At 40.9% G+C, this 24,963-nt stretch overlaps 2 protein-coding genes across 6 annotated transcripts in view; one reads left to right on the top strand and one right to left on the bottom strand.

The window, feature by feature from the left end:
* Positions 1–4,697, top strand: part of prune2 (prune homolog 2 with BCH domain) — a 43,932-nt gene extending 39,235 nt beyond the window's left edge. For all 5 annotated transcript variants that reach the window (XM_067406718.1, XM_067406719.1, XM_067406721.1 and 2 more), the window contains 4 exons: positions 2–100; positions 525–563; positions 698–742; positions 3,399–4,697. In XM_067406718.1, coding sequence (XP_067262819.1) covers positions 2–100; positions 525–563; positions 698–742; positions 3,399–3,426 — 211 coding nt within the window. In that variant the 3' untranslated portion in view covers positions 3,427–4,697. The remainder of the gene's footprint in view (position 1; positions 101–524; positions 564–697; positions 743–3,398) is intronic.
* A 3,825-nt stretch (positions 4,698–8,522) lies between these two features.
* Positions 8,523–24,963, bottom strand: part of pcsk5a (proprotein convertase subtilisin/kexin type 5a) — a 49,133-nt gene continuing 32,692 nt past the window's right edge. The window contains exons 31-37 of the mRNA XM_067406547.1: positions 17,246–17,488; positions 16,252–16,485; positions 14,177–14,351; positions 13,722–13,939; positions 11,522–11,622; positions 11,223–11,418; positions 8,523–9,291 (exon numbers count right to left, since the gene is read on the bottom strand). Coding sequence (XP_067262648.1) covers positions 8,819–9,291; positions 11,223–11,418; positions 11,522–11,622; positions 13,722–13,939; positions 14,177–14,351; positions 16,252–16,485; positions 17,246–17,488 — 1,640 coding nt within the window. The 3' untranslated portion in view covers positions 8,523–8,818. The remainder of the gene's footprint in view (positions 9,292–11,222; positions 11,419–11,521; positions 11,623–13,721; positions 13,940–14,176; positions 14,352–16,251; positions 16,486–17,245; positions 17,489–24,963) is intronic.

Here is a 24,963-nt window from a genome sequence, read left to right as displayed (position 1 = left end):
GCTCGAAGTTTAGCAGTAAGATAAAGTATGTGAACAGCTTAGCTGAACTGGAGGAGCTCATCCCAATGGAGTACGTCCACATACCCGAGTGCATCATCAGGTGAGCAAGTATCAATGAGCGACATGTTTAACTATCTTACATTTAAATGTATGCCAATCTATTTTTGGCACTGAACTACACAATAGGAAGGAGAAAAAAGAGGAATCATCATGGCACTGATCAACAGCACACACAGGTTGTGAGAGCGAGACGATTGCTGACAGATGTAGCTGTTGAAGAGGTGTTGAGTGTGTTCATGAGAATCTGCACAGGAGTTGTGACTCTGTAATTTAAAACCTGTGAAGACACGTTTCTATGGGAACAGACATTTCAAACGCTGGGGTGAAGAGCAACATTATATGGTTTATAGGTTTTAGGAGTTACCAACCTTTTTTCTGCCGAACCTCTAATAATCTAACAATCTAATAATGTAATAAATACTGTATGAAATTATTGTCTAGTTAATTTATCTCTGCCTCTCTAGACTGGATGAGGAGTTACGGGAAGCAGCAGAGAGCTCTAAGTGAGTATTACAGTTTTCTTTTTGTTTTTTGTTTTTGGAGATCTTTGACTTGGAGACCTTTGTATTTTTGTCAAAATGTCATACAGTGCTCTAGCTATATAAACAAATATATCTTTTTTTCATTTCTTTTAAAGAATCAACAGCTTTCTACAAGGAAGTGAGATTCCACAAGAATCCATGTAAGATTTCTAAATCATTTTAGTAAACAATCATATTAGCATATTAAGATGTTTTTAAAGTCAACATGAAATAGCAACATACAAACCATTTTACATGTTCATGGTCCTACTGTGAAAAAAAAAATCCTTTTAAAAAACATCTCAGGTTACGACTTTAGCCATGGTTTCCTCAACGTCTGGATCAAGGCCGTTTTCTGAAGCACAAGTGCAAACACAACAATTTATTTAGTTGACTACAGTCTATGACATCTCTACCGGAGTGAGTATAAAAGGGCACCTGCAATGTACGTCATCCACTTCTTTGTCTGAAGGAGACATGCAGGGGAGCCCAATGCATGGCAGCAAGACTCAGTGTCTCATTCCCCTTTTCAGGGAACCACAGTTACAGTTGTAACCTGAGATGTTCCCTTTGGAAGTGGAACTCAACACTGCATCTGGATCGACGCTATGGGGAACAAATACCCTCTCTGCCATGCTGAGGGAATGTCTGTCTCATTAGCTGTGCCTATGCACATCCATAATGGGTATAGCATAAATTGATTCTATGGACTCACTTAGCTGGAGTTAGATGCGTCAATCATTCAGGGCACACCCAAAGCCTCATAGCTGTCAAGTGGTAATATTCCTTTAGCCAACACTCAATCTCTTATGCTTGGACAAGGAAAGCCACATGCCCAAGAGCAGAGCTCTAGGTTTAGCAGTGTCAACTTCTCTTGCATGACATATCTTCTATGGAAAACTGGCCCAGGGAGAGCAATTGCAAGTTCAATTGAACTGCGATCTTGGCCTTCCACATCTCTAGGGGGAGCATATATAGGGGTCACATCTAGAATAATTATTCATCATCCTCATTACAGAGAACTCCAACCCATAGGGGAGCTACAGGGGAGCTTTAGCTCTTCCACCACCACACAGTTGGGGGGAAGTGCTCACACCCTGCCTGAACTCATCCAAGATCCCAAGACTCCCGGCACCTGCAAAGGTGCCAAAAAACAAAAAGGGATGCTGTAAGGCAAAATACCTCCACTTGTTAGATTCTAAGGGATTGTTTAGGGCTCCAACAGGGAGTGGAGGACCCTACTTTAAAACCTAGACAGAAGAGGTGGTTTCTACTCAACACTTACTCTACTCAACCCCAAAGAGCAGCCTACCAAATGGAGCCTGCTAAGCGCTAGCTACAACCCTTGATACTGCTGACAATACTCCTACTCAACCCTGAGTAGATATATCTCACCATAGGAGAGCAGTTCCAGCCCATTTCAATAATTGCTAAGTAATGGAGGTAATGGAAGAAGGAAGGGAAGGAGGACGGATGTTACTTCTCCTCAGCAATTCAGTCCTGTTTACCAAATCGCTTTCTTTCAATCACTTCCCTGAGATATTATCTCTTCCTCCTAGTGTCCTCAAAGGAGAACAAGTGGCCACGCTCTCCCTCTGGCATTGCCTCCAGTCCTCAGACTGTGATAGAACAGGGTCACTCAGAAATCTTAGGCGAAGATTTAGACCGATGTGGGATATACCACCTAGCCTCACCTCTCTAAACAAGCTCAAAGGGCAAGATCGGCACATCAAGGAGAAAGTTTCTCTCCTTATCCTTGATGTCTGCCAAGTTCAACCACAGATGGCTCTCTTTGGCCACCATTGCCACCATCGAATGACCAATGGCAGATGGAAAAGCAGTGAACGAGGAACGTGAGAGAGACATACCTTTCTCGAACTCCTCGGCCAGCTTGAGCTTCCTCATTGTGAACCTCACAATGGAAGCATTCAGCTCCCTCAAGAACATATGCTCCTCACCCAAACACATAATGCACAAGTCTTGTGTGTCCTCTGGTGTCAAAAACCTGGGACACTAGCCAAGTTTCCATCCAGTTTTTGTGCTGTTTTGTTATCGACAAAGCAAATATGTGCAAAAAAATATTTGAAATCGAAACAGAATCACAATTTTATGACAGTAGGCTACTTTTATTTATTTAGATACAGAAGTAACATTTCTGTAGGCTATTTTATTTTACCTTTCTTTTTGTCAGCTTTGAAAACTCCCAACAGTCTTCCCTAATTTGACAGACACATATTTTACGAACTGCAGAGATTCTCATCCTTGTGATGCACCAAATAAACGGAAAAAGATTGTGTCGACATTTGAGAAATCTTATCGACAAATGTCATTTCCATCAGATATATCGTTAAACATTTTGAAGCGATAAACCTTTTTTCACAAAAAAATCCTTGGATGGAACGTGGCTTCTAAGGCACACACCTCCTGAAACGCGTGTTCAGGTGCATATCCATGATAAATGCCTTTACATGCGCTAACACAAACAAACCTGAAGTCAAAAAAGCTGATGACATACATTGCAGGCACCCTCTTATACTCATGGGTGCTCCGGTAGTGACATCATGGACTGTTGTTGGCCAGTGAAATTGTTGTGTTGGCACAAATGCTTCAGACACTAGTCACACTAATGCCATTCCCCATAGCGTCATTAAAAAAAAAAATTTTTTTTAGTACTTGGAAATTCATTTTACAGAAGTAAAATGTGTTGTGAATGCTGTTTCATGTACTGTACACTTTAAATGACTTTTCTGGATTTTTAAAATAATACTAAATAAAAGTATAATTAATAATACTGATATAACTTTATATTTGTTGCAGAGCTCAACCCAATGCGAGCAGTTCATAAGAGCCGTTGGCTGTGGGTGCAAGAACAATATGTCTGTAAAGGTTTTGAGTATTTCAAATTGTAATGATTGCAAATTCAAAGTGAATGCAATAATTACTTATAATAAGAGAAAAGGGTATTTTTGGTATCTCATAGTGCTGAGATGATTAAAGCAGCACCACATATTCTTTAAAACAAATCACCTCAAATATAATAATTCCTCTCACATTTCAATTTGCACCACAGAACAGTAGCTTAAACCAGTTCAATGCTTGAAACATTCTTCGTCTCCTATCGTCTTGCAAAAGTTTCTCTTGTTATTTGAATTATGCATGAGAGGCATTTTAGCAATAATATTATGCTGTACTTTCCCCCTTTAGGCTCATAATTTTCACAGTCAGGTATTTTTCTAATTGGAGCATGTATAAAGGGAAAAATAGGCAAAGAATCCTTTCACTTCAGTTGCTCTGTATTAATATTAATGCATGCAAGTTTATTCTAAACACAAAGATAATACGTAGCATCCTGTTAGCACCAATGCTAACTCTCTACCCTCTCATGCTAAATTGATGACTTGGGGAAATAGAAGATAGAGCACTCTAGAGTTACTTATTTCCTTTGTAAGAAACAATAGGAGTCAGGTATGAATTTAAACTCAGCCTCATATCACTTTATGTATCAGTTCAAAATCAGCAGAGAGAAATCTCTGTAAGTAGTTCTTAAATGTGAAGTGTGTTATGTTGAAATGCTTTCTCTATTGCATTAAAGGGTTAGTTCTACCAAAATTTAAAAACTTGTCATCAATTACTCACTCTTATGTTGTTCCAAACCCATATTAAATGGAATCTGAGAGATTTCTATCCCTCCTTTGAGTCCACGCAACTACTTTGACACTCCAAAAGTTCATAAAGAGATTGTAAAATTTGAAATGACATGAGGGCGAGTAATTCATTACAATTTTTTACATTTTTGGGTGAAATAATCCTTTAAGCCCTTCATAGATTGACTCTTTGAACAATGTAGCATGAAGCATTTTGTTACTCTTTCAAAGCATTGTTTCATAACAGTTTTTGCAGTCAAACATGTCTGGCTCAACTTTGAACGGTAGTGGATATTGCCACAAGAGGTAGCCTCAGAATGTTTGTGAAACCCGGTGTTTGCTAATATAAATATGAAAGTGTGCAACAGTGCTCACTTTTTCAGCGGCCTGGGTTTCCGAAAATATTTTTCCCACTCATTTTCAAGAACTACATTTTTATGAAGCATTGTGAAAGAAATAATCAAATTAAAAATGGAGAATATATATATATATATATATATATATATATATATATATATATATATATATATATATATATATATATATATATATATATATATATATATATATATATACATATATATTACACACACACACACACACACACATGTTTGTTTTTGTGAATTGTGGGGACTTTCCATAGACTTCAATGCATTTTACACTGAACAAACTGTACATTCTATCCCCCTACCCTGCCCCTACCCCTAAACCTAACCCTCACAGGAAACTGTGCAAACTTTTACTTTTTCACAAAAACTCATTCTATATGATTTATAAACCCATTTACATTGTGGGGACCGCTGGCTGGTCCCCACGATGTAGGTGAACTCAGGTTTATATTACATCATGGGGACATTTGGTCCCCACAATGTAATATAAACAAAAGCACACACACACACACACACACACACACACACACACACACACACACACACACACACACACACACACACACACACACACACACACACACACACACACACACACACACACACACACACACACACACACACACACACACACACACACACACACACACACACACACACACACACACACACACACACACACACACACACAGTAGGTCCTCTTTAATGTTTTTAAATCAAGTTAGTGCTATTGGTGCCACTAGGGGCGCCAGAATGACACACTTCACCTTTAAGAATCATAAGCCATGTAGTAATGCATTAGATGTTCTTGTGCTCAAAGCACTAAAATCAGTCCTAGATGTTTCAGAACTTTGATGTCTTATTGAGTGTTTGCATTGTACAAAGGTAAAAATAGTTGCCACAATCAAAGGTCTGTCAAATCCTAAGAGCATGCTGTTTCAGAGGTTTTCATGTTCGTTGTGACTGATCTGTCTACCTTCAAACACCTCTTGTGTCAGTGTGTGAGAGTGTGTATGTGTATAGGTTTGTATTTGCGTGTGTGATTGTTTGTGAATGTGTTTATATGCTGTAAGGTACCAAGTTCTTCCTGCTAACAGGTTTGGGAACTAAAATAAAGGGACTTTAAAAGATTGGCTAAATTCAAATGAAGTGTGCAAGTGTGTGTGTGTGTGTGTGTGTGTGTGTGAGTGTGAATATTTGAGAGACATTATGTTTGTGATTGTATCACTGCATGTGTCCCTGGTTGTTGACATTAGATCCTTTTAGACAGAAATTCAATCGAAGAATATAAATAGATGAACTTTAATCCAGAGGCCTTCTCCAGCAGAGCATATTGAGATTGAGATGTATGTTGTATTGCAGAGTAATATCAATAAATTTAATTCATATCTGAACAATTGTGTGGTGCTATTTTATGTAATACTTTGATACCTATGACATTTCTTTCTAAAATTTTAAATGACAAAACTCGGTATGAAACAACACTGGACAGTTCTCTGAAAAAGCACATTTGTTAAAGTTTTATGTTCTCAAGGGATAAATCACACGAAAATGAAAATCCGAGTATCAGTATGTTCAGTGAATGACAAATAATATTTCTGTTTCTCTCACAAATCTATCAAATTAATTCAGAATACTTGGAGTCTTTGAAAGTGCACGAGACATGTACTATTTTTATGGTACTTTTGTGATAGCCATGATTGCCACACACTTCTTTTTTATGGAAAAGAACATTTGTCTTGGAACATTTGACGCTTACAGTTAACCTAACCCTAATTTGATTTTAATCTCAGCAACCATTCTTACCCAAATTAGCACATAATGTAACTGTTGAAGTCTTAATGAAGTGACTTGAAATATGACTGGATTATTCTGAATGAAGCAAATTTGAATTTTCCGATTCCCACATAAGAAAATTTGTATAAAATAGAGCCCAACGGGCCCCATTGTTAATATAAAGATTTTTTTAACCATATTTTGAATTACTCATTGCATTGTGATGTGTTTAGGGTTAAATGAAGTGTGTGTAAACTTATAATTATCATGTTCAGTTGTTTTGCAGTAGAGATCCTCCTCCTCTCCAAGGGGGATCACTCCCTCGAGGAGCACACAGAAAGTTTTTTTTTTTAGATCTTGTCCATCTCGTAAACCAGGGGTTTTCTGTTAAGGGGGGCGCGGGCACCTGTTAATTCAGAAGTGAAACAGTTAAATTCTCGAGTGAAACAGCTGTAAATTTGAGATTTTACTAGCAAATCTTTATTCATCCACTAGAGGGGGCAATGTTACTATTCTCCCAGCTAATCATTGGCTATGGTTACAGCAGGTAACCTGAACTGAATTGGCACGAGTGAAATTAGATAAACATAGGGGGGCGCATGCCCAAAAAGGTTGAAAACCCCTGTCCTAAACTACAATGACAACAGCCTTTGTGTGTTCTTCTGGGCAGGACTAAATGCCCAAATGAAGGCTTGGAGATGGTCCTCGAGGGACATTTTTTACACTTCAAAATAGATCCCCCTTCACCCCACCCACCCTTCTAAACCCATTCAATGCTTCATCAAGCCCACGGTGGGAAAATGAGCCTGAGCCCACAGCAGAGCCAGAGCTTATGCTTGCCATGGACCCTGAGCCAGAGCCAATGCCCGCAACTGAGCTCCACCGGGATCCATCATCCCTCTGGCTCCACCTTGGTCAGTCGTCTCTCTTCCTCCTCCATGGCGTTCTGAGCCTACCGGTGTGACTCATTCCTCTACCTTTTCACCTCTGTCAGGCTCCTCCTTCCCTCCAGCTCCGTCTCAGTCCTCACGGCAGCTCCACTTGGTCTGCCGGTCCTCCGGTGTCTCCGGTCCCTTTGTCCATCAGACTCCGCCTGGATTTCTACATCTCTCGGTGGCACCTCTGTCAGTCAGGACAGACATCTCTCAGATTTCATTTATAATATCTTCATTTGTGTTTTGAAGATGAACGAAACTAAGCCAGGGGTAGGGAACGTTGATCCTGGAGAGCCACTGCCCTGCAGAGTTTAGCTCCAACCCTAATCAAACACACCTGAACAAGTTAATCAAGGTCTTCAGGATTACTAAAGTTATAGGCAGATGAGTGTTTTTTTCAGGGTTGGAGCTAAACTCTGTTGATCGGGCTCATTGGTTCCAGTTGTTGTTTTGGTTTCTTGTTCATGGAATTTTAGTTTTTTTCATTATTTCCTGTTTACTTAGTATGTTTTCATTGGTTGTCGTGGATATTCATTGTTCCATTGATTTCACAAACCAGTTCCTTATTTAGATCATTAGTTTGCTTAATATATAGTCCTCAGTTTTAATTGTGCTTTGTCTGGTGGTTGTGGCTTGTTCTCTTCTGTTTTGTTTAATAAAGTATCACTGCAATTAGATCTTCTTCATCATCCTGGATTGTGTGACAATGTCCTGGCAGAATTTATTTATTTATTTATTTTTGCGTACAGTACAATTTGTCAATCACATACAAATATAAATATTTCCTCTGATAATATTTGATTAGTAAATGATACAAAGTGTCATAAAATTTGTTTCAGTCCTTTTTGAATAGTTCGGTATGATCATTATTTTGATGAAGGCACAAATGTAACTGGAGGGAAAATCAAACGTGTTGGGGCAGAAGTAGAATCTGATCTGGATAATTGAAATACAGTAGGTCAAAAATTACTGACAATACATGGAATAGGAAATTAACACGTAACATTGTTATACTTTTATTAAAATTTACAGCTGACACACTTCCACAACAAAAAAATGACCATAAGACAAAGTCCTAAGTGGAAAAAGCTCATTTGTACTTCTGCTACTAGCAAAAGTACTGCATATGGACTGTTGACATAATGCACGCATTCCAAAAAAAAAGAAAAAAGAAAAAAAAAAAGAAGTCACTCACACAGGTAGAACAAACAAACAAAAAAAGTACAACACTCAGCTGTCTTCATAAAAGATGAAAAATGAAAGAGGTCAAAAAAGAAAAGAAGCAGAGAGGATACACTACAGCATAAAATCTTAAACTACAATTTGTGATCGTCACTATATCATCCTACACAATACATTACTATTCACATATGAGTTCAGAACTTTGCTGAACTTTTTTTTAAATAGAATTTTTAAACACAGTGTTGCTTTTGCATTCCAAATGACAATTTTCATAAACCCTGCAGAATAAATTTCTGTTTAAACAGATGGTGTTATCTGTAGTTGTAGCTCTCATCGTCATATTCTAACTCATCTTCCTGCTCATCTCCCAGTTGCCCGTATCTGAATTTGCGATACACAGTGCCATCCTGCCCCATGTACACAATATCTTCATCTTCGTCATCTTCATCGTCATCTTCCCGACTCCCCTTCTGATCACCAAGGTCCACTAGCTGTGACTCACGGAAACGTCCAGAACTAGAGCTTGCTTGACCACCATATGCAGATGTAGATGATGATCTGTAGTAGCTGTCTCTGCCTCCACCATGGCCCAGTTTTTCATACCCACGTTGGACAGCGGTCTCTGGCATGGGTCGTTTGGAAAGAGAACGTTTAATGAGGATGATTACCGCGATCAAGGCAAAGACGAGCAGGATGGAGGCGGTGATGAAGAGTGGCAGGTTTCCTGTGTACTCTTCTTCCTCATGGTTACGGAAGGCAAAGTTAGTGCTGAGGACACACTCACCTTCAACAGAGATAAAAGATTCTTTTAAACTTCTGACACAACAGATGAACCAAGACAGGACAACTATTTTAGTATTCAAGGAACATTTCTCCCTCAAATGAAAATTCCATCACAGGCTCATAGGAAAAACATAATTGTAATGACATTTCCGTGAAATTTAATGTTACTTCTTGCATGTTTTGTGGCACTTTCAAAGTGAAATGTCCAGTGAGGGCACTAAAAGCATGTTCAGTTTTGTCAATGATCAATGAAAATCTGGCAGGGTTTTATTACATTGGTTGTTGTGTATCATGGATGAATGAAATGTCCAATGAGTGGTGCTAAAAGGTTAAGGTTAATCATATTTGGAAATAATATACCACCTGCACTAAACCTAAACCTAACTGATCGTGTTAACAAAAGCAAACGTGAGGAAAAAAAATTTTCGCTGAAATATACCATTTTAGCTTGCTTCTACAAGAATTTGAGCTCTTTAATCCTTTTTATATCATAGGCCTTTTATCGTATTATTGTATTTTATCGTATAACTCATATTCGTATATAGTGGTGTACCAGTTAAGCTAGTTTACTACATCAGAAAAGCCATGCATATGGAGCTGGTCAAGTTATGAAAATAACAAAATGTATTAATTTACAAATGATGCGCTATGGTAAAATGCTTTGAGGTCATTGTGCAAGGAACTGAAAATGAAAATAAGTCTTTATTAAAGTCCCTTTGAACCGGAAGTTGCAAACAACTTTTTCCAGCATTGTGACATATTTCCAAATGAAACGGAATATTGAATAGAAGGCAGGGTTTTACTTAAGTGCTCCTCCATCTCTCGCTTATAGCAGACTAACGGTTGGAGGGGTTTAAGTGTTTTCAACCCAAGCCGTCAAACTGACGTCATCAGAAAAGGAAAAGTAACTTTTCAGATTTTGATTAAAGATTAGTACGACAAACATATTTTTTCTGTGTATTAACTTGCATGGATTAATTGTTCAGCACAAGACTAGTAATATGCGCTAACAAAGTAAATAGGGTTCATTTTGATTTTATGACGACTTAAAGGGTTAGTTCAACCAAAAATGAAAATAATGTAATTTATTACTCACTCTCATGCCGTTCCACAACCGTAAGACCTTCGTTACTCTTCGGAACACAAATTAAGATATTTTAGTTGAAATCCGATGGCTCAATGAGGCCTCCATAGCCAGCAATGACATTTCCTCTCTCAAGATCCATGAATGTACTAAAAACATATTTAAATCCATTCATGTGAGTACAGTGGTTCAATATTAATATTATAAAGCGACGAGAATATATTTGGTGTGCCAAAAAATACTAAATAATGACTTATAAAGTGATGGCTGATTTCAAAACATAGAGATGCTTCAGATTGTTATGAATCAGCGTATCGAATCATGATTTGGATCGCGTTTCGTCAAACCGCCAAACTGCTGAAATCACGTGACTCTGGTGCTCCGAATTGCTGATTCGACACGCTGTTTCATAATGCTCCGAAGCTTCCTGAAGCAGTTTTTTGAAATCGTTATTTTGTTTTTTTGGCGCACCAAAAACATTCTCATCGTTTAATAATATTAATATTGAACCACTGTACACTGATTTAAATATGTGTTTAGTATCTTTATGGATCTTGAGAGAGGAAATGTCATTGCTGGCTATGGAGGCCTCACAGAGCCATCAGATTTCAACAAAAATATCTTAATTTGCATTCTGAAGGTCTTACAGGTGTGGAACGGCATGAGGGTGAGTAATAAATGACATAAATGACTGCAGTGAATTATATTAAAAGGTAAGCATTTGGAGTTTTGCAAAAATGTAGGTAGAGGCACATTTTTCCTATGAGCATATATTGTCATTTTTTATGCCACTGATCAACTTGTTAGTACAGGTTATATTTTGAAATGTCACTTTTAAGGATAAATACCTCTAGTCTCAGTACAGTTACAGCACTCTTGCTGAACTGCAGCTGTATCTTCATGTTCTGTGTTGGTGCAGCAGGGCAGACAGCGCCCCCCTTCTGTTAGGATGAATTGTGCTGGACAGATGGTGCAGTTATAAAGCCCAGGACCTTTACATTCCAAACAGGATTCATCACATGATTCACAGTTATAGCCCTGCTCCTGTAGAGAGATCACAAGAGCTATCAGGTGACCACATTCATAAAAAAATATTAAAGTAGAATAAGAAGTAAGCGTGTAAGACTGCACTCAAACAGAAGTTTACCTCAGACTTAGCATATTTTCCTGTGATGCAGGGCGACTCGCAAGTGCCCTGTGTGAATGTATAACCTGGGTGACATGAGTCACAATCCTCAACACTCTTGCCTGTCAATCAAAATAACATCCCAGCATTTTAGGTTTAAATTATTTAATAATTCATGGTTAAATACAGAATTTTAGGTGAAGTGTGTCTTTTTTTTTTGTTAAGCATATGACATTCACAAGTTGACTACCTGAAAAAAGAAACATTGTGGCTCTGTGTTGATTTCAAAACATTGCTCTTTTTACTTTGAGTTTGTGTGTTTTTTTTTTTTAAAGAGTACTTATTACAGAAATAATAAACTTTACGTTCAGTTCACATTTAAGTGTATTCTATTATTGTTAACATTCCATGTTAATTGCAATTCATTGAAACTCTTATAGTTTAAATTTATATGAAATGCAGTTAGTTGAACTTAAGAGTGATTTTTGACTTAATATTCAACAATATTATTGATTTGACTGCACTGACACTATTAGATAAGAACTGAACTGAGCTGGACAATGACATCACTGTTTTCTGCAGAACTGCTTTATAGATGAAAATAACTAATAATTGATGATCTTATAACGAAACTGAATCAACACTGACTTCAGCTGAACAATGACATTTTTTTTCTCACACACACACACACACACACACACACACATTATATATATATATATATATATATATATATATATATATATATATATATATATATATATATACACAGTACAGTCCAAAAGTTTGGAACCACTAAGATTTTTAATGTTTTTAAAAGAAGTTTCGTCTGCTCACCAAGGCTACATTTATTTAATTAAAAATACAGTAAAAAAAACAGTAATATTGTGAAATATTATTACAATTTAAAATAACTGTGTACTATTTAAATATATTTGACAAAGTAATTTATTCCTGTGATCAAAGCTGAATTTTCAGCATCATTACTCCAGTCTTCAGTGTCACATGATCCTTCAGAAATCATTCTAATATGCTGATTTGCTGCTCAATAAACATTTATGATTATTTTCAATGTTGAAAACAGTTGTGTACTTTTTTTTCAGGATTCCTTGATGAATAGAAAGTTCAAAAAAACAGCATTTATCTGAAATACAAAGCTTCTGTAGCATTATACACTACCGTTCAAAAGTTTGGGGTCAGTAAGAATTTTTATTTTTATTTTTTTGAAAAGAAATTAAAGAAATTAATACTTTTATTCAGCAAGGATGCATTAAATCAATCAAAAGTGGCAGTAAAGACATTTATAATGTTACAAAAGATTATATTTCAAATAAACACTGTTCTTTTGAACTTTCTATTCATCAAATAATCCTGAAAAAAAAATATTGTACACAAATATTTTGTACAATTGTACACATGAAATGTTTCTTGAGCAGCAGATCAGCATATTAGAATGATTGCTGAAGGATCATGTGATACTGAAGACTGGAGTAACGATGCTGAAAATTCAGCTTTGCCATCACAGGAATAAATTACTTTGTCAAATATATTCAAATAGAAAACAGTTATTTTAAATTGTAATAATATTTCACAATATTACTGTTTTTTAGTGTTTTTTTAATTAAATAAATGTAGCCTTGGTGAGCAGACGAAACTTCTTTTAAAAACATTAAAAATCTTAGTGGTTCCAAACTTTTGGACTGTACTGTATATATGTGTGTGCGTGTGTGTGTGTGTTATATTTTTTCAGATTAAAATAGAGTGAAGGCCTTTAACATTTCTGAATCATGTCCATGATTTTTTGTGTTAACATACCCAATGCAATGAAAGACAAAAGGGTCATCCCATTCCAATAAAGCTAAAAATTTTAAAAATTCAAAATGTAAATTTTTTTGGTCAGTTCTGACCAAAGAGGCCCAGTACACTTAAGTGACCTTTTATTTTATTAATATTATATTATTTGCAAGTACAGTTTTTTTTTTTTATATATATTCTTTTTAAGATATTAAAGTACATTAAGGTGTACTTTCAGTACAATTAAGTGCATTTCTTTTCCAAAGGGCCTTTTCAGTTGACTTGTTTGTCAGATCACTCCAAATTGTAATGCTGACATTAATTTTCTGTAAAGCTGGTTTAAAACTATATGTATTGTGAAAAGTGCTATACAAATAAATGTGAATTGAACTGAAATATTTAGTCAGATCTGTAAGCTGTTCCATACCTGTGCATGTTCTGCAGGTGGGGTGGCAGGCCTCACATGTTTTGTGGTGCGTGTCGTGGTAGTACGCATCAGGACAGGAAGACACACAGCGCCCCTGTTTCCTGATAAATAGCATCCCCTCTCTGCAGCTTACACACCCCTCGGCTCCGGCCTGAAGACACTCCCCACAGCTCTCATCACATCGCTCACATGTCCTAGAGCCAGCTGAGGCATAGTAACTGGAAAGATTCAGTCAAAAATATTTGAAAAAAGAAAACGTAATGCGTTACATATTAAAAGTTGAAATGCTGTCCAATTAATCGGCCTGGGTGATGTACCAGTCTATCACTAAAATACTGTAAGACACAAAAAGAAACTACTTTAAAAAAATTCACCAGCTTCTGATAATCTGTCAGTAATTTGTTATTCACCACTGTTTATAAAGCAACATTAGCTATATTCAGTAAAGCTGTTACCCAGAGCGACACGTGTCCACACATTCTTTGACATCTCTGTAGAGGTGATCTCTGCAGCTCAGGCACTCATGGCTGTGCCGCCCCATGCAGGTGAAACAGTTAGGATGACAGGGTTCACAGCGTTGTATTTCCCCTCTGAAGAATTCATCTGGACACTGATTCACACAGCTGCCATCTGTGGATGAAGTGGAATCTTTACTACTTATGAAATTTAGACTTATTTGAGTCTAAGAAATTATCATCATATTTGAACCTGTGGAATTACTGCAAACATTCAGCTGATTCTATACTAACAGACATGCTAAACTAAATGCCTACATTTGATTTTAGTTAAATGTAATGTTGGCAATAATATACCATTACCATTAGGACATCATGAGACAGTGACAACTAAATTTTCAAGATCCTGACTATTTGGACAAAAGGAATTTAGTAATAAATTCATCTATACATAACAAAATACACTTAAAAAAATGAATTTTTGATGCTGTTCACTTTATTTAAACAACTTATTTTGATTCAACACCATTGTATTAGGTTTCTGGTTCAAATTTAATTGCTTCATGTTAAATTAACTTGAAACAATTACTTTTCGACAACTTGATGTTTTCATATGAAAATAACATGTTTCAATCAAGTAAACTCAACCAGGACACAATCAAACAGGACTTTCACTTCCCATCATGCTTTGCAAAGGGGCTGATCTGGGAGAGTAAATGTTGAAATAAAGTGTTATTTTAAGCAGTTTTTAGCAACATGAGAAAATCATCTTTTGGCTAACACCTAACAATAAGAGTCTTTACAGAGTAAAGATTTTGAAAAAGTTGTGAAAATACTTGTACTTGAACGCATCCACTAAATAAACTAGTCAATTATACTGGATTACGTTTTTAAACTTCTGTTTGATATTAATTTTAGGATAATTAATCTTAATGGTTTTGGATAAAATTAAGAATGTTAACTTGATTCAACTAAATGGCATGGAGTTAACCTTATGTAATACATTTAAGTTAACTGAAATAAATAATGTTAATTAAATGCAAAATGCCAAATTATGTGGAACCTGTTAACATAAAAAAAATTTAGTAAATACATTATCATTTTTTTTTTTGAGTGTACAACAAGTCAAAAATACTTGTTTTCTTTGTGAAATGTACAATTTGCAGAGAAACTTTCGGAGTTAATTTGTCCATGGACTGCTGACATTAAAATTTAAAAATTTATGTTTTTAAATGATTAAAAATATTATCTAATATCAAATGAAGCAATCAAATGCATCTCCTGCATGTTTTGGTTAAAATAAATATAACAAACAAATACCCTATTTTAGCCTATTTACCCTAAGGTTTAGGGTATTTATTTTATTTGATCAAAAATACAGTAAATCAGGAATATTGTGAAATATTATTACAGTTTAAAAAAACTGTTTTCTATTTTAATATATTTTATGTAATTTATTCCTTTGATGGCAAAGCTGAATTTTCAGCATCAATAGTCTAGTCTTCAGTGTCACATGATCCTTCAGAAATCAATCTATTATGCTGATTTGATACTCAAGAAACAATTATTATTATAAATGTTGGAAACGGATGTGCTGCTTAATATTTTTGTGGAAATTCTATTCATTCTTCGATGAATAGAAGGTTCAAACTTATATTATAAATGTAACATATTTATAAATTGCATCTTTGCAGAATAAAAATATTTCTTACTGACCCCAAATATTTGAACAGTAGTGTATATTTTAGTTTTATTTATGAAATGTGGAATTGCTCTTGCTTTACGATATTTATTAATATTTATTGCTCATGTATTGTTGCTAATTCATGGAAAGATGAAAGGCCTTTTGAAAGGCCTTCCAATTGTAACAGTTAAAAATGTATGTTTTAATGTCTGTCTCAAGAACGAGATACATTGAACCAGAAGATCTAGAAAATGCATCTAGCTTTAAATATAAGGGACTACTCAGTGCAATGCCTCTCTGATACAACTTTCTTCATTTCTCTGTTTTCACTGAGGTCATTTTCCACTTGTGAATCAAGAGAGTAACATGCCTCAGTATAGCATGAACTCACTGAGTAGATAGTGGTTCTGGTAGCAGCTGAGGCACTGGTCCTGATGTGGACCGGAGCACTCATGGCAATACTTGTGACACAAGTGACATTCTCCATCCTGGTTGCTGTAGTGGTGTGAGGGGCAGGTGGTGGGTGTGACGCAGCGCCCATGGGCATCCGTCGCCAGGCCCTCAGAGCAGCTAGTGCAGGATGTGTCTTGAGGACCAGAACAGGTTAGACAGGAACTATCGCAGGCTGCAGAACAGAGACAAAGACCTTTCATCAACATCATGTGACATAGTCATGGTCATTAAAAAGGTCATAATTTATAGAACAATAAACTTAATTGTAAATTTAATTTAAGTCAATTGAATTGTTTGTGGTTCCTATTTTGGTAACACTTTACAATACGGTTTTGTTTGTTAACATGGACTAAGAAGGAACAACACTTCTACAGCCTTTATTAATCTTAGTTCATCTTAATTTCAATATTTACTAATACACAATTAAAATCAAAAGCATTTGTTAACATTAGTTAATGCACTGTGAACTAACATGAACAATGAACAGTTGTATCTTTATTAACCAATTTTAACAAATATTAATAAATAATGCAACAAATGTATTGCTTATTGTTAATTAACCTTAATGTTAACAAATGAACCTTAGTGTAAAGTGGTACCATCATTTTAAACTTATTTTCTGAAAGTACTATTCATTTCTTGAATTTTCTGTAAAAATGAATAATAATTTGGAACAGAACTTTATGACAACATTTTAGGTTTTAAGAATTTAACTTTAATGTACAGTAAAAACTACATTTAATTTAAAATAACATGAAATGTCCTATTAGATAAGTTAAATATAAAAATATAAAAAAAAAATTCACCATGTTATGTACATATGGGAACTTACTTTTAACCAATTAACACATTTTTACCTCATTATTTTTTAGTCTTAAATTACGTTAATTTTTTTTAGTGTCCTAACAGTAAGGAACATAATGTAGTCTCACCCATGCACTCTCCGGACCTGCTTTCTCTGTAAGTATGTGAGGGACAGGGGGCTAGACATGCTCCGTTGTGCAGAGTGTTGTCACGGTCGAAACATGCATCACAGTTGTTCGATTCAGGTCCATCACATAATAAACAATCCATGTGGCAACGTTTACAAACACCTTGATCCGTGTCCTCAAAAAATCCATCAGGACACACCACTATACATTGACCCTTATGCAGAAAGAAGTCTTCCTTACACTCTAGAGTTAAAGGAGAGAAAAATTAGATAAAGTGAGATATATAGTGATGAGCCCCACAACCTAACACAGGGCTAGTTGTAGCATGGTTTAAACATTTTTAAACATGCTAGCATGAAGAAACTTGACGAGTTTATTTACTAGTTGCCATATCAACACTATATAGAGAACAAAAATGTGCAAAAATGTAAAAATCTTTTGAAGATATTACTGAACATTTATTTAACCATAGCAAAAGTACATTTTTGTTACCAAAGTGAATTTTTTATCTCAGTTTTTAGTGTTTTATTTAAAAGGAGACAAATCTAGAATTATTTTAAACTGTTATGTAGCAGTTTAGATAATGCTTTGCTAACTAGCAGAAGGCACTGTATAGCCAGGTTTAAATCCCAGTTGCACAGGTGGGGCATGATGTAACAACGCTTTAAAGGGTTAGTTCACCCCAAAATTAAAATTCTGTCATTTATTACTCACCCTCATGCTGTTCCACCCCCGTAAGACCTTCATTAATCTTTGGAACGCTAATTAAGATATTTTTGTTGAAATCCGATGGCTCCATGATGCCTGCATAGGGAGCAATGACATTTCCTCTCTCAAGATCCATAAAGGTACTAAAAACATATTTAAATCAGTTCATGTGAGTACAGTGGTTCGATATTAATATTATAAAGCGATGAGAATATTTTTGGTGCGGCAAAAAACGAAACAAAATAACGACTTATTTAGTAATGGCCGATTTCAAAACACTTATGAATTGTTATGAATCTTTTGTGTCGAATCAGCGGTTTGGAGCGCCAAAGTCACATGATTTCAGCAGTTTGGCGGTTTGACACGCGATCCGAATCATGATTCGACACAGAAGAATCATTACACGCCGAAGCCTCCTGAAACAGTGTTTTGAAATCAGCCATCACTAAATAAGTCGTTATTTTGTGTTTTTGGTGAACCAAAAATATTCTCGTCGCTTTATAATATTAATATTGAACCACTGTACTCACATGAACTGATTTAAATATGTTTTTAGTATGGAGGCCAATATGTTTTTTCCCTATGGAGGCCTCACTGAGCCATCGGATTTCAACAAAAAATATCTTAATTTGTGTTCTGAAGATTAACGAAGGTCTTACGGGTGTGGAACGACATGAGGGTAAGTAATAAATTACATTATTTTCATTTTTGTGTCAACTAACTCTTTAAAATGTGCTCCACTATTAATTCATTCATTAACCTTTTCAGTCAAATCCGACTCTTGGTGATCTTCTATGGGCCATTCGCGAGAGACTACTAATTTTCTTGGCGATGATTTTCCCCCAACCCTCCCCATTACATGGCTTGGGACACGTACACACTCACACCTACGGACAATTTAGCATCTCCAATTCACTTATGCTGCATGTTTTTGGATTGTGGGGGAAATCAGAGCACCCGGAGGAAACCCACACAGACACAGGGAGAACGTGTTCTGAACTATAGGGGCTTTTACACCAAATAGTTCTAGGAACTCAGTTATAGGAACTAGTCACTAGGATAGTTCCCCGAGAACTAATTTCTCCCCCGGGCCATGTTCCTGGTTGCATTCGCACTGGGAATAGGAACTCTGAAGCTACTGACAGCAGTGTCTTTAAAGGTTCCTTAGAACTTTTTTAAAAAGATGTAACATAAGTCTAAGGTGTCCCCTGAATGTGTCTGTGGAGTTTCAGCTTAAAATACCCCATAGTTTGTTTTTTTTGTTTGTTTTTTTACCTGCCTATTTTTGGGCATCATTATAAATGAGCCGATTCAGGGCTACTGGCCCTTTAATTCTCGTGCTCCACACCAATGGAGCTCGCGCTTGCCTTGAACAGTGCATAAACAAAGTTTACACAGCTAATATAACCCTCAAATGGAACTTTAGAAAGTGTTCGTCATGCATGCGTCGGATTATGTGAGTATTGTATACTATTGTTTACATTTGATTCTGAATGAATTTGAGGCTGTGCTCCGTGGCTGACGGCTAATGCTACACGGTTGGAGAGATTTATAAAGAATGAAGTTGTGTTTATGCATTATACAGACTGCAAGTGTTTAAAAATGAAAATAGCGATGGCTCTTGTCTCCGTGAATACATTAACAAACGATGGTAACTTTAACCACATTTAACAGTACATTAGCAACATGCTAACATAATTTACAAATATCACTAAAAATATCATGATATCATGGATCATGTCAGTTATTATTGCTCCATCTGCCATTTTTCACTATTGTTCTTGCTTGCTTACCTAGTCTGTTGATTCACCTGTGCGCATCCAGACGTTAATACTGCCTGCCCTTGTCTAATGCCTTTCATAATGTTGGGAACACGGGCTGGCATATGCAAATATTGGGGCGTACACCCCGACTGTTACGTAACAGTTGGTGTTATGTTGAGATTCTCCTGTTCTTCAGAGGTCTTTTAAACAAATGAGATTTATATAAGAAGGAGGAAACAATGGAGTTTGAGACTCACTGTATGTCATTTCCATGTACTGAACTCTTGTTCCCTTTCAGTCGGTCACGTTCGACGTACGTCAGTAGTGACCGACGAATCGGGATATCGCTTAGAGAGCCCTATCATCTTCGTGTAAACTAAAACAAGCCAATGGAATTGGCGTGCGATATTTGCATAATGCGCACCGCCCCCGACAGGTGTATATAAATAGGAAGCAGATGCAATCGCACTCTGTCTTTCGCTTCGGAGCCATTCACTGGTGTCCTGTTTTAGAAGACTCCTTTCTTCGTTTGTTTTATTCTAAAAACATTGCCTCAGAAGAGGATTTACAGCGAAATTCAGTGCTGGTGAAGAGGGCACGTTCAGCGAGGTCGCGAGTGTCCGAGGAGCTGAGCTATAAGCTCTAAACCTGCTGTTTTCACAGCAACACAAAGAGTGTGTGTGTGTAGCGATTTGGGCCGGTTCCTCGGTGTGTCAGGGAGTGGTGTACCTGACACATCGTGTCGCTCCCTGGGTGCTTCAGCACGAGTGAGTTGACTTCCCCTTCTAAAAGAGCTTTACAGACGAACCCTGACAGTATGTCATTTCGTCTGTGCGTTACTGGGTGCGGTCGTTCCCTGGTCCCTGCTGATGGACACAATCGCTGCATCTCGTGTTTGGGCATTCTGCACGCTGAAGCAGCTTTTGTGGATGGTTCATGTTCCCATTGCGGGAACATGACCATCGCAGTGCTGAGGTCGAGACTCTCCTTCCTGAAGTCTCAGGAAGCGGGAGTCCCCTCTCCTATGCCGCGTACGACCGTTTTTTCCGGCCCCGGGAACCGGAATGACGGTACGGCGCTGTATAGGGAGGGCGGCCTGGGGATAACGGTCAGGGCTCCCCCGCCGAGCGGAAACGCTCCTCGGGCCCCTGCCGCCTCATCAGCACCGCAAACCATCGTGCCACCGTTGGTTTCCGCTGGGCCCTCTACGGACTGTCCAGCCGTTACCTTTGGTGTGTCGGCGGCGGATCGGATGTCGATCGCTGCATCGGAAGGTGAGCCTGAGTCCTCGGGGGAAGGTGCTCTCCCGGGCCGCCTTGTGCGTCGGGCTTGAGTGGAACCACCTGTCCCGGCCCATCTCGGTTGGACGATTGGTACTTGGGGGGGGGGGGTCGCGCTGGTCAAATCCAGCGTCCCGCCCCAATGCCTTTCTTCCCGGAAGTACACGATGAGGTGACCAGGTCTTGGCAAGCTCCGTATGGGGCTCGTACAGGGCCTGGTCCCTCGTCCGCCTTCACCTCCCTGGACGGCGGGGTAGCCAGGGGGTACGCGAGGATCCCGCCAGTCGAGCGGTCTGTTGCGATGCAGTTGTGTCCAACGGCCGCTGGCTGGCGCGGTGAGCCGCGTCTCCCGTCCCAGGCCTGTGAATTCTCAGCCGGTCTGACTGAGAAAGCTTACAGTGCCTGTGGGCAGGCTGCCTCTGCCCTGCACGCGATGGCCCTTTTGCAGTTCTATCAGGCAAAAGCGCTGTCGCAGATGCCCCAGGAAGGTCCTGACCAACAGCTGCTTGGGGAGCTGCGCGCTGCCACTGACCTTGCCCTCCGGGCAACGAAGGTGACAGCGGGTTCTGTTGGCCAGGCGATGTCTACTCTGGTAGTCCAGCAACGCCACCTCTAGCTGACCTTGGCAGACATGAGGGAGACCGACAAACATCGGTTCCTGGATTCCCCCGTGTCTCCGGTCGGCCTTTTCGGCGACGCGGTGGAGAGCTGTGCCCAACAGTTCTCCGCTGCACAGAAGCAGGCTGAGGCTATCAGACATGTCATGCCACGGCGGTCCGCTGCTGCCTCCACCCAGCCGCCCGTGGCTCAGCCTCAGCCCGCTCGTCGCCGAGGGCGCCCGCCTGCGTCTTCCTCCGCCCCTGCTAAGTCGGCAAAGCAGCAGCCTACACCAGCCAAACAGCAGGGTGCCGGTCGCGGACGTGGTGCCCAGCCGCAAGTGCAAGCGGTCGGGGAAAACTCGGCCCTGAGACGGGCGACCTGGAGCGACAGGTTCCTGCCCTTTGGGAGAGTATTCCATCTGCTCTCCCACCCCCGGAGGAGGGCCGGGGGGATTTTATGGCGGCTGTCCATCTACCGCCGCTGGCTCTCCGGAGTCCAGCGGTACCCACTTTGCCACAAAAAGAGCAGTTTCCTCAAACTCCAGGTCACAACAAGGGGTGTCTGCCAGTGTGCCAGGCTCCGCCTCGCCGCTGAAAGCTCCCTCCCCATTCGCCAGCAGGTGGCAGTGTGATGGTGCAGACCGCGTCCCGTGCGCTGTCTCCCATGCACACTGCTGCCTCGCAGAGTCCGACCCCACTCCGGGCCGCCCCCAAGCCGTCCGGGTCGGGTCCCTCTCTGCCTTGCTGCCCCACCCCCGGTGCGTCTGTGGTGCCTTTGGTCCCGCTGGCTCAGTGTCTGGAAGCGTGGATCACACTCCCCAGCCTGTCCAGTTGGCTCATTCGTACTATCAGACTCGACTATGCGATTCAGTTCGCCCGGCGTCCCCCGGTCTTCAGGGCTGTCCACTTCAATCCTGGACCGTCCCCAGGATTGGTTTGCAGCAATAGACCTGAAGGACGCGTACTTTCATGTCTCGATTCTGCCTCGACACAGACCCTTCCTAGGTCGGTCTGCGTTCGAGGGTCGGGCATGTCAGTACAAAGTCCTACCCGACATGGTTGTAGCTCCCAGCCGGTTGGGTCTTCAGGTCAACTGGGACAAGAGCAAACTCGCCCCCGGGCAGAGGATCTCTTGTCTCGGTCTCGAGCTAGACTCGGTCGCACGGACTGCGCGTCTCACCGAGGCGCGCGTCCAGTCGGTGTTGAACTGCCTGAGCTCGCTCAAGCGCAGGACAGCGGCTCCACTGAAAGCTTTTCAGAGGCTCCTGGGGCATATGGCATCTGCAGCCGCGGTAACGCCGCTCGGATTGCTTCATATGAGACCGCTTCAACACTGGCTCCGCGGCCGGGTCCCGAGATGGGCGTGGCAGTGCGGCAGGCTCCGTGTCCCCGTGACACCGAGCTGCCGTCGCACCCTTGTCCGGTGGCTGGACCCTTCGTTCCTGTGGGCCGGAGTACCCCTCGAACGAGTGTCCAGGCACGCTGTGGTCTCCACAGGTGCCTCTGCCACGGGATGGGGGGCCACGTACAACGGGCATGCAGTGACAGGTCTTTGGACGGGGCCTCAACTGCATTGGCATACCAATTGCCTCGAGTTGCTAGCGGTTCGTCTTGCGCTGGCCCGCTTCAAGAAGCTGTTGTCAGGCAAGCACGTTCTAGTCCGCTCACAGAGCACTGCGGCCGTTGCGTACACCAACCGTCAAGGTGGTCTACGCTTCCGTCGCATGTCGCAACTCGCCCGCCATCTCTTGTTGTGGAGTCAGAAGGATCTGAAGTCCCTTCGGGCCACTCGTGTCTCAGGTGTGCTCAACCGTGCAGCCGACGAGCTGTCACGGCAGCATCTACTTGCGGGCGAGTGGCGGCTCCACCCCCAGGCGGTCCAGCTGATTTGGCAGCGTCTCGGCGAGGCCCAGGTAGCCCTGTTTGCCTCCCCGGAAACTGCCCTCTGCCAGTGGTTTTATTCCCTGACCGGTGGCACGCTCGGCACGGATGCCCTGGCACACAGCTGGCCCCCGGGTCTGCGCAAATGCGTTTCCCCCAGTGAGCCTTCTCGCACAACTCATGTGCAAGGTCAGGGAGGATGGGGAGCAGGTTCTGTTAGTGGCTCTGTACTGGCCCACTCGGACCTGGTTCTCAGACCTCATTCTCCTCGCGACAGCACCTCCCTGGCCGATTCCTCTGAGGAAGGACCCCCTGACTCAGAGACGGGGCACCCTGTGGCACCCGCATCCCGATCTGTGGAACCTCCACGTGTGGTCCCTGGACGGGATGCGGAGGTTCTGAGTGATCTCCCGCAAGCGGTCGTAGACACCATCACTTCCGCTAGAGCTCCTTCCACTAGGAATCTCTATGCGTTGAAGTGGAACCTGTTCGTCGAATGGTGCGCCTCTTGCCGAGAGGACCCCCGATCATGTTCGGTCGGATCCGTGCTTTCCTTTCTGCAAGATGGGTTGGAGCGAAGGCTGTCTCCCTCCACCCTCAAGGTGTATGTTGCCGCTATTGCCGCACATCACCATGCAGTTGAGGGTAAGTCCCTGGGGAAACACGATCTAATCGTCAGATTCCTGAGGGGGGCCAGGAGACTGAATCCTCCTCGCCCTTCCTCCGTACCCTCTTGGGATTTGACCCTGGTTCTCACAGCTCTCCGGGGTCATCCCTTTGAACCTTTGCAATCAGTCGACCTGAAACTAATGTCTCTTAAGACGGTTCTTCTGGTTGCATTGGCTTCCCTGAAGAGGGTAGGGGATCTGCATGCATTTTCGGTCGACGAAACGTGCCTAGAATTCGGGCCCGGTGATTCTCACGTCATCCTGAGACCCCGGCCTGGATACGTGCCCAAGGTTCCTACCACTCCCTTCAGAGATCAGGTAGTGAACCTGCAAGCGCTGCCCTCGGAGGAGGCAGACCCAGCCCTAGCTTTGCTCTGTCCCGTCCGCGCTCTGCGCGTTTACGTGGACAGAACGCGAAGCTTCAGGACCTCAGATCAGCTCTTCATCTGTTACGGAGGCCAGCAGAAGGGAAAGGCTGTCTCCAAGCAGAGGATGGCCCACTGGATAGTGGATGCCATCGCCTTGGCGTACAAATCCCAGGGCGTGCCTTGCCCGCTCGGGTTGAGAGCCCACTCCACCAGAGGGGTGGCCTCTTCCTGGGCGCTGGCTCATGGCGCCTCGCTGACAGATATCTGTAGAGCTGCGGGCTGGGCGACACCAAACACGTTCGCTAGGTTTTATAGCCTACGTGTAGAGCCGGTATCCTCACGTGTACTCGCATCTACTAGTCGGTAGACGTGTTGTACCCACTCTAAGTGTCGGCTTGCAATGCCATTCCCGCCACTGGCCGGATACGTGCATACTTCACTCCAGTCCTGT

This window comes from Chanodichthys erythropterus, chromosome 13, assembly GCF_024489055.1.
Source record: "Chanodichthys erythropterus isolate Z2021 chromosome 13, ASM2448905v1, whole genome shotgun sequence".
Classification (NCBI taxonomy): domain Eukaryota; kingdom Metazoa; phylum Chordata; class Actinopteri; order Cypriniformes; family Xenocyprididae; genus Chanodichthys; species Chanodichthys erythropterus.
The sequence above is the reverse complement of the archived record's forward strand: the minus strand, read 5'-3'. Positions and strand labels throughout refer to the sequence as shown.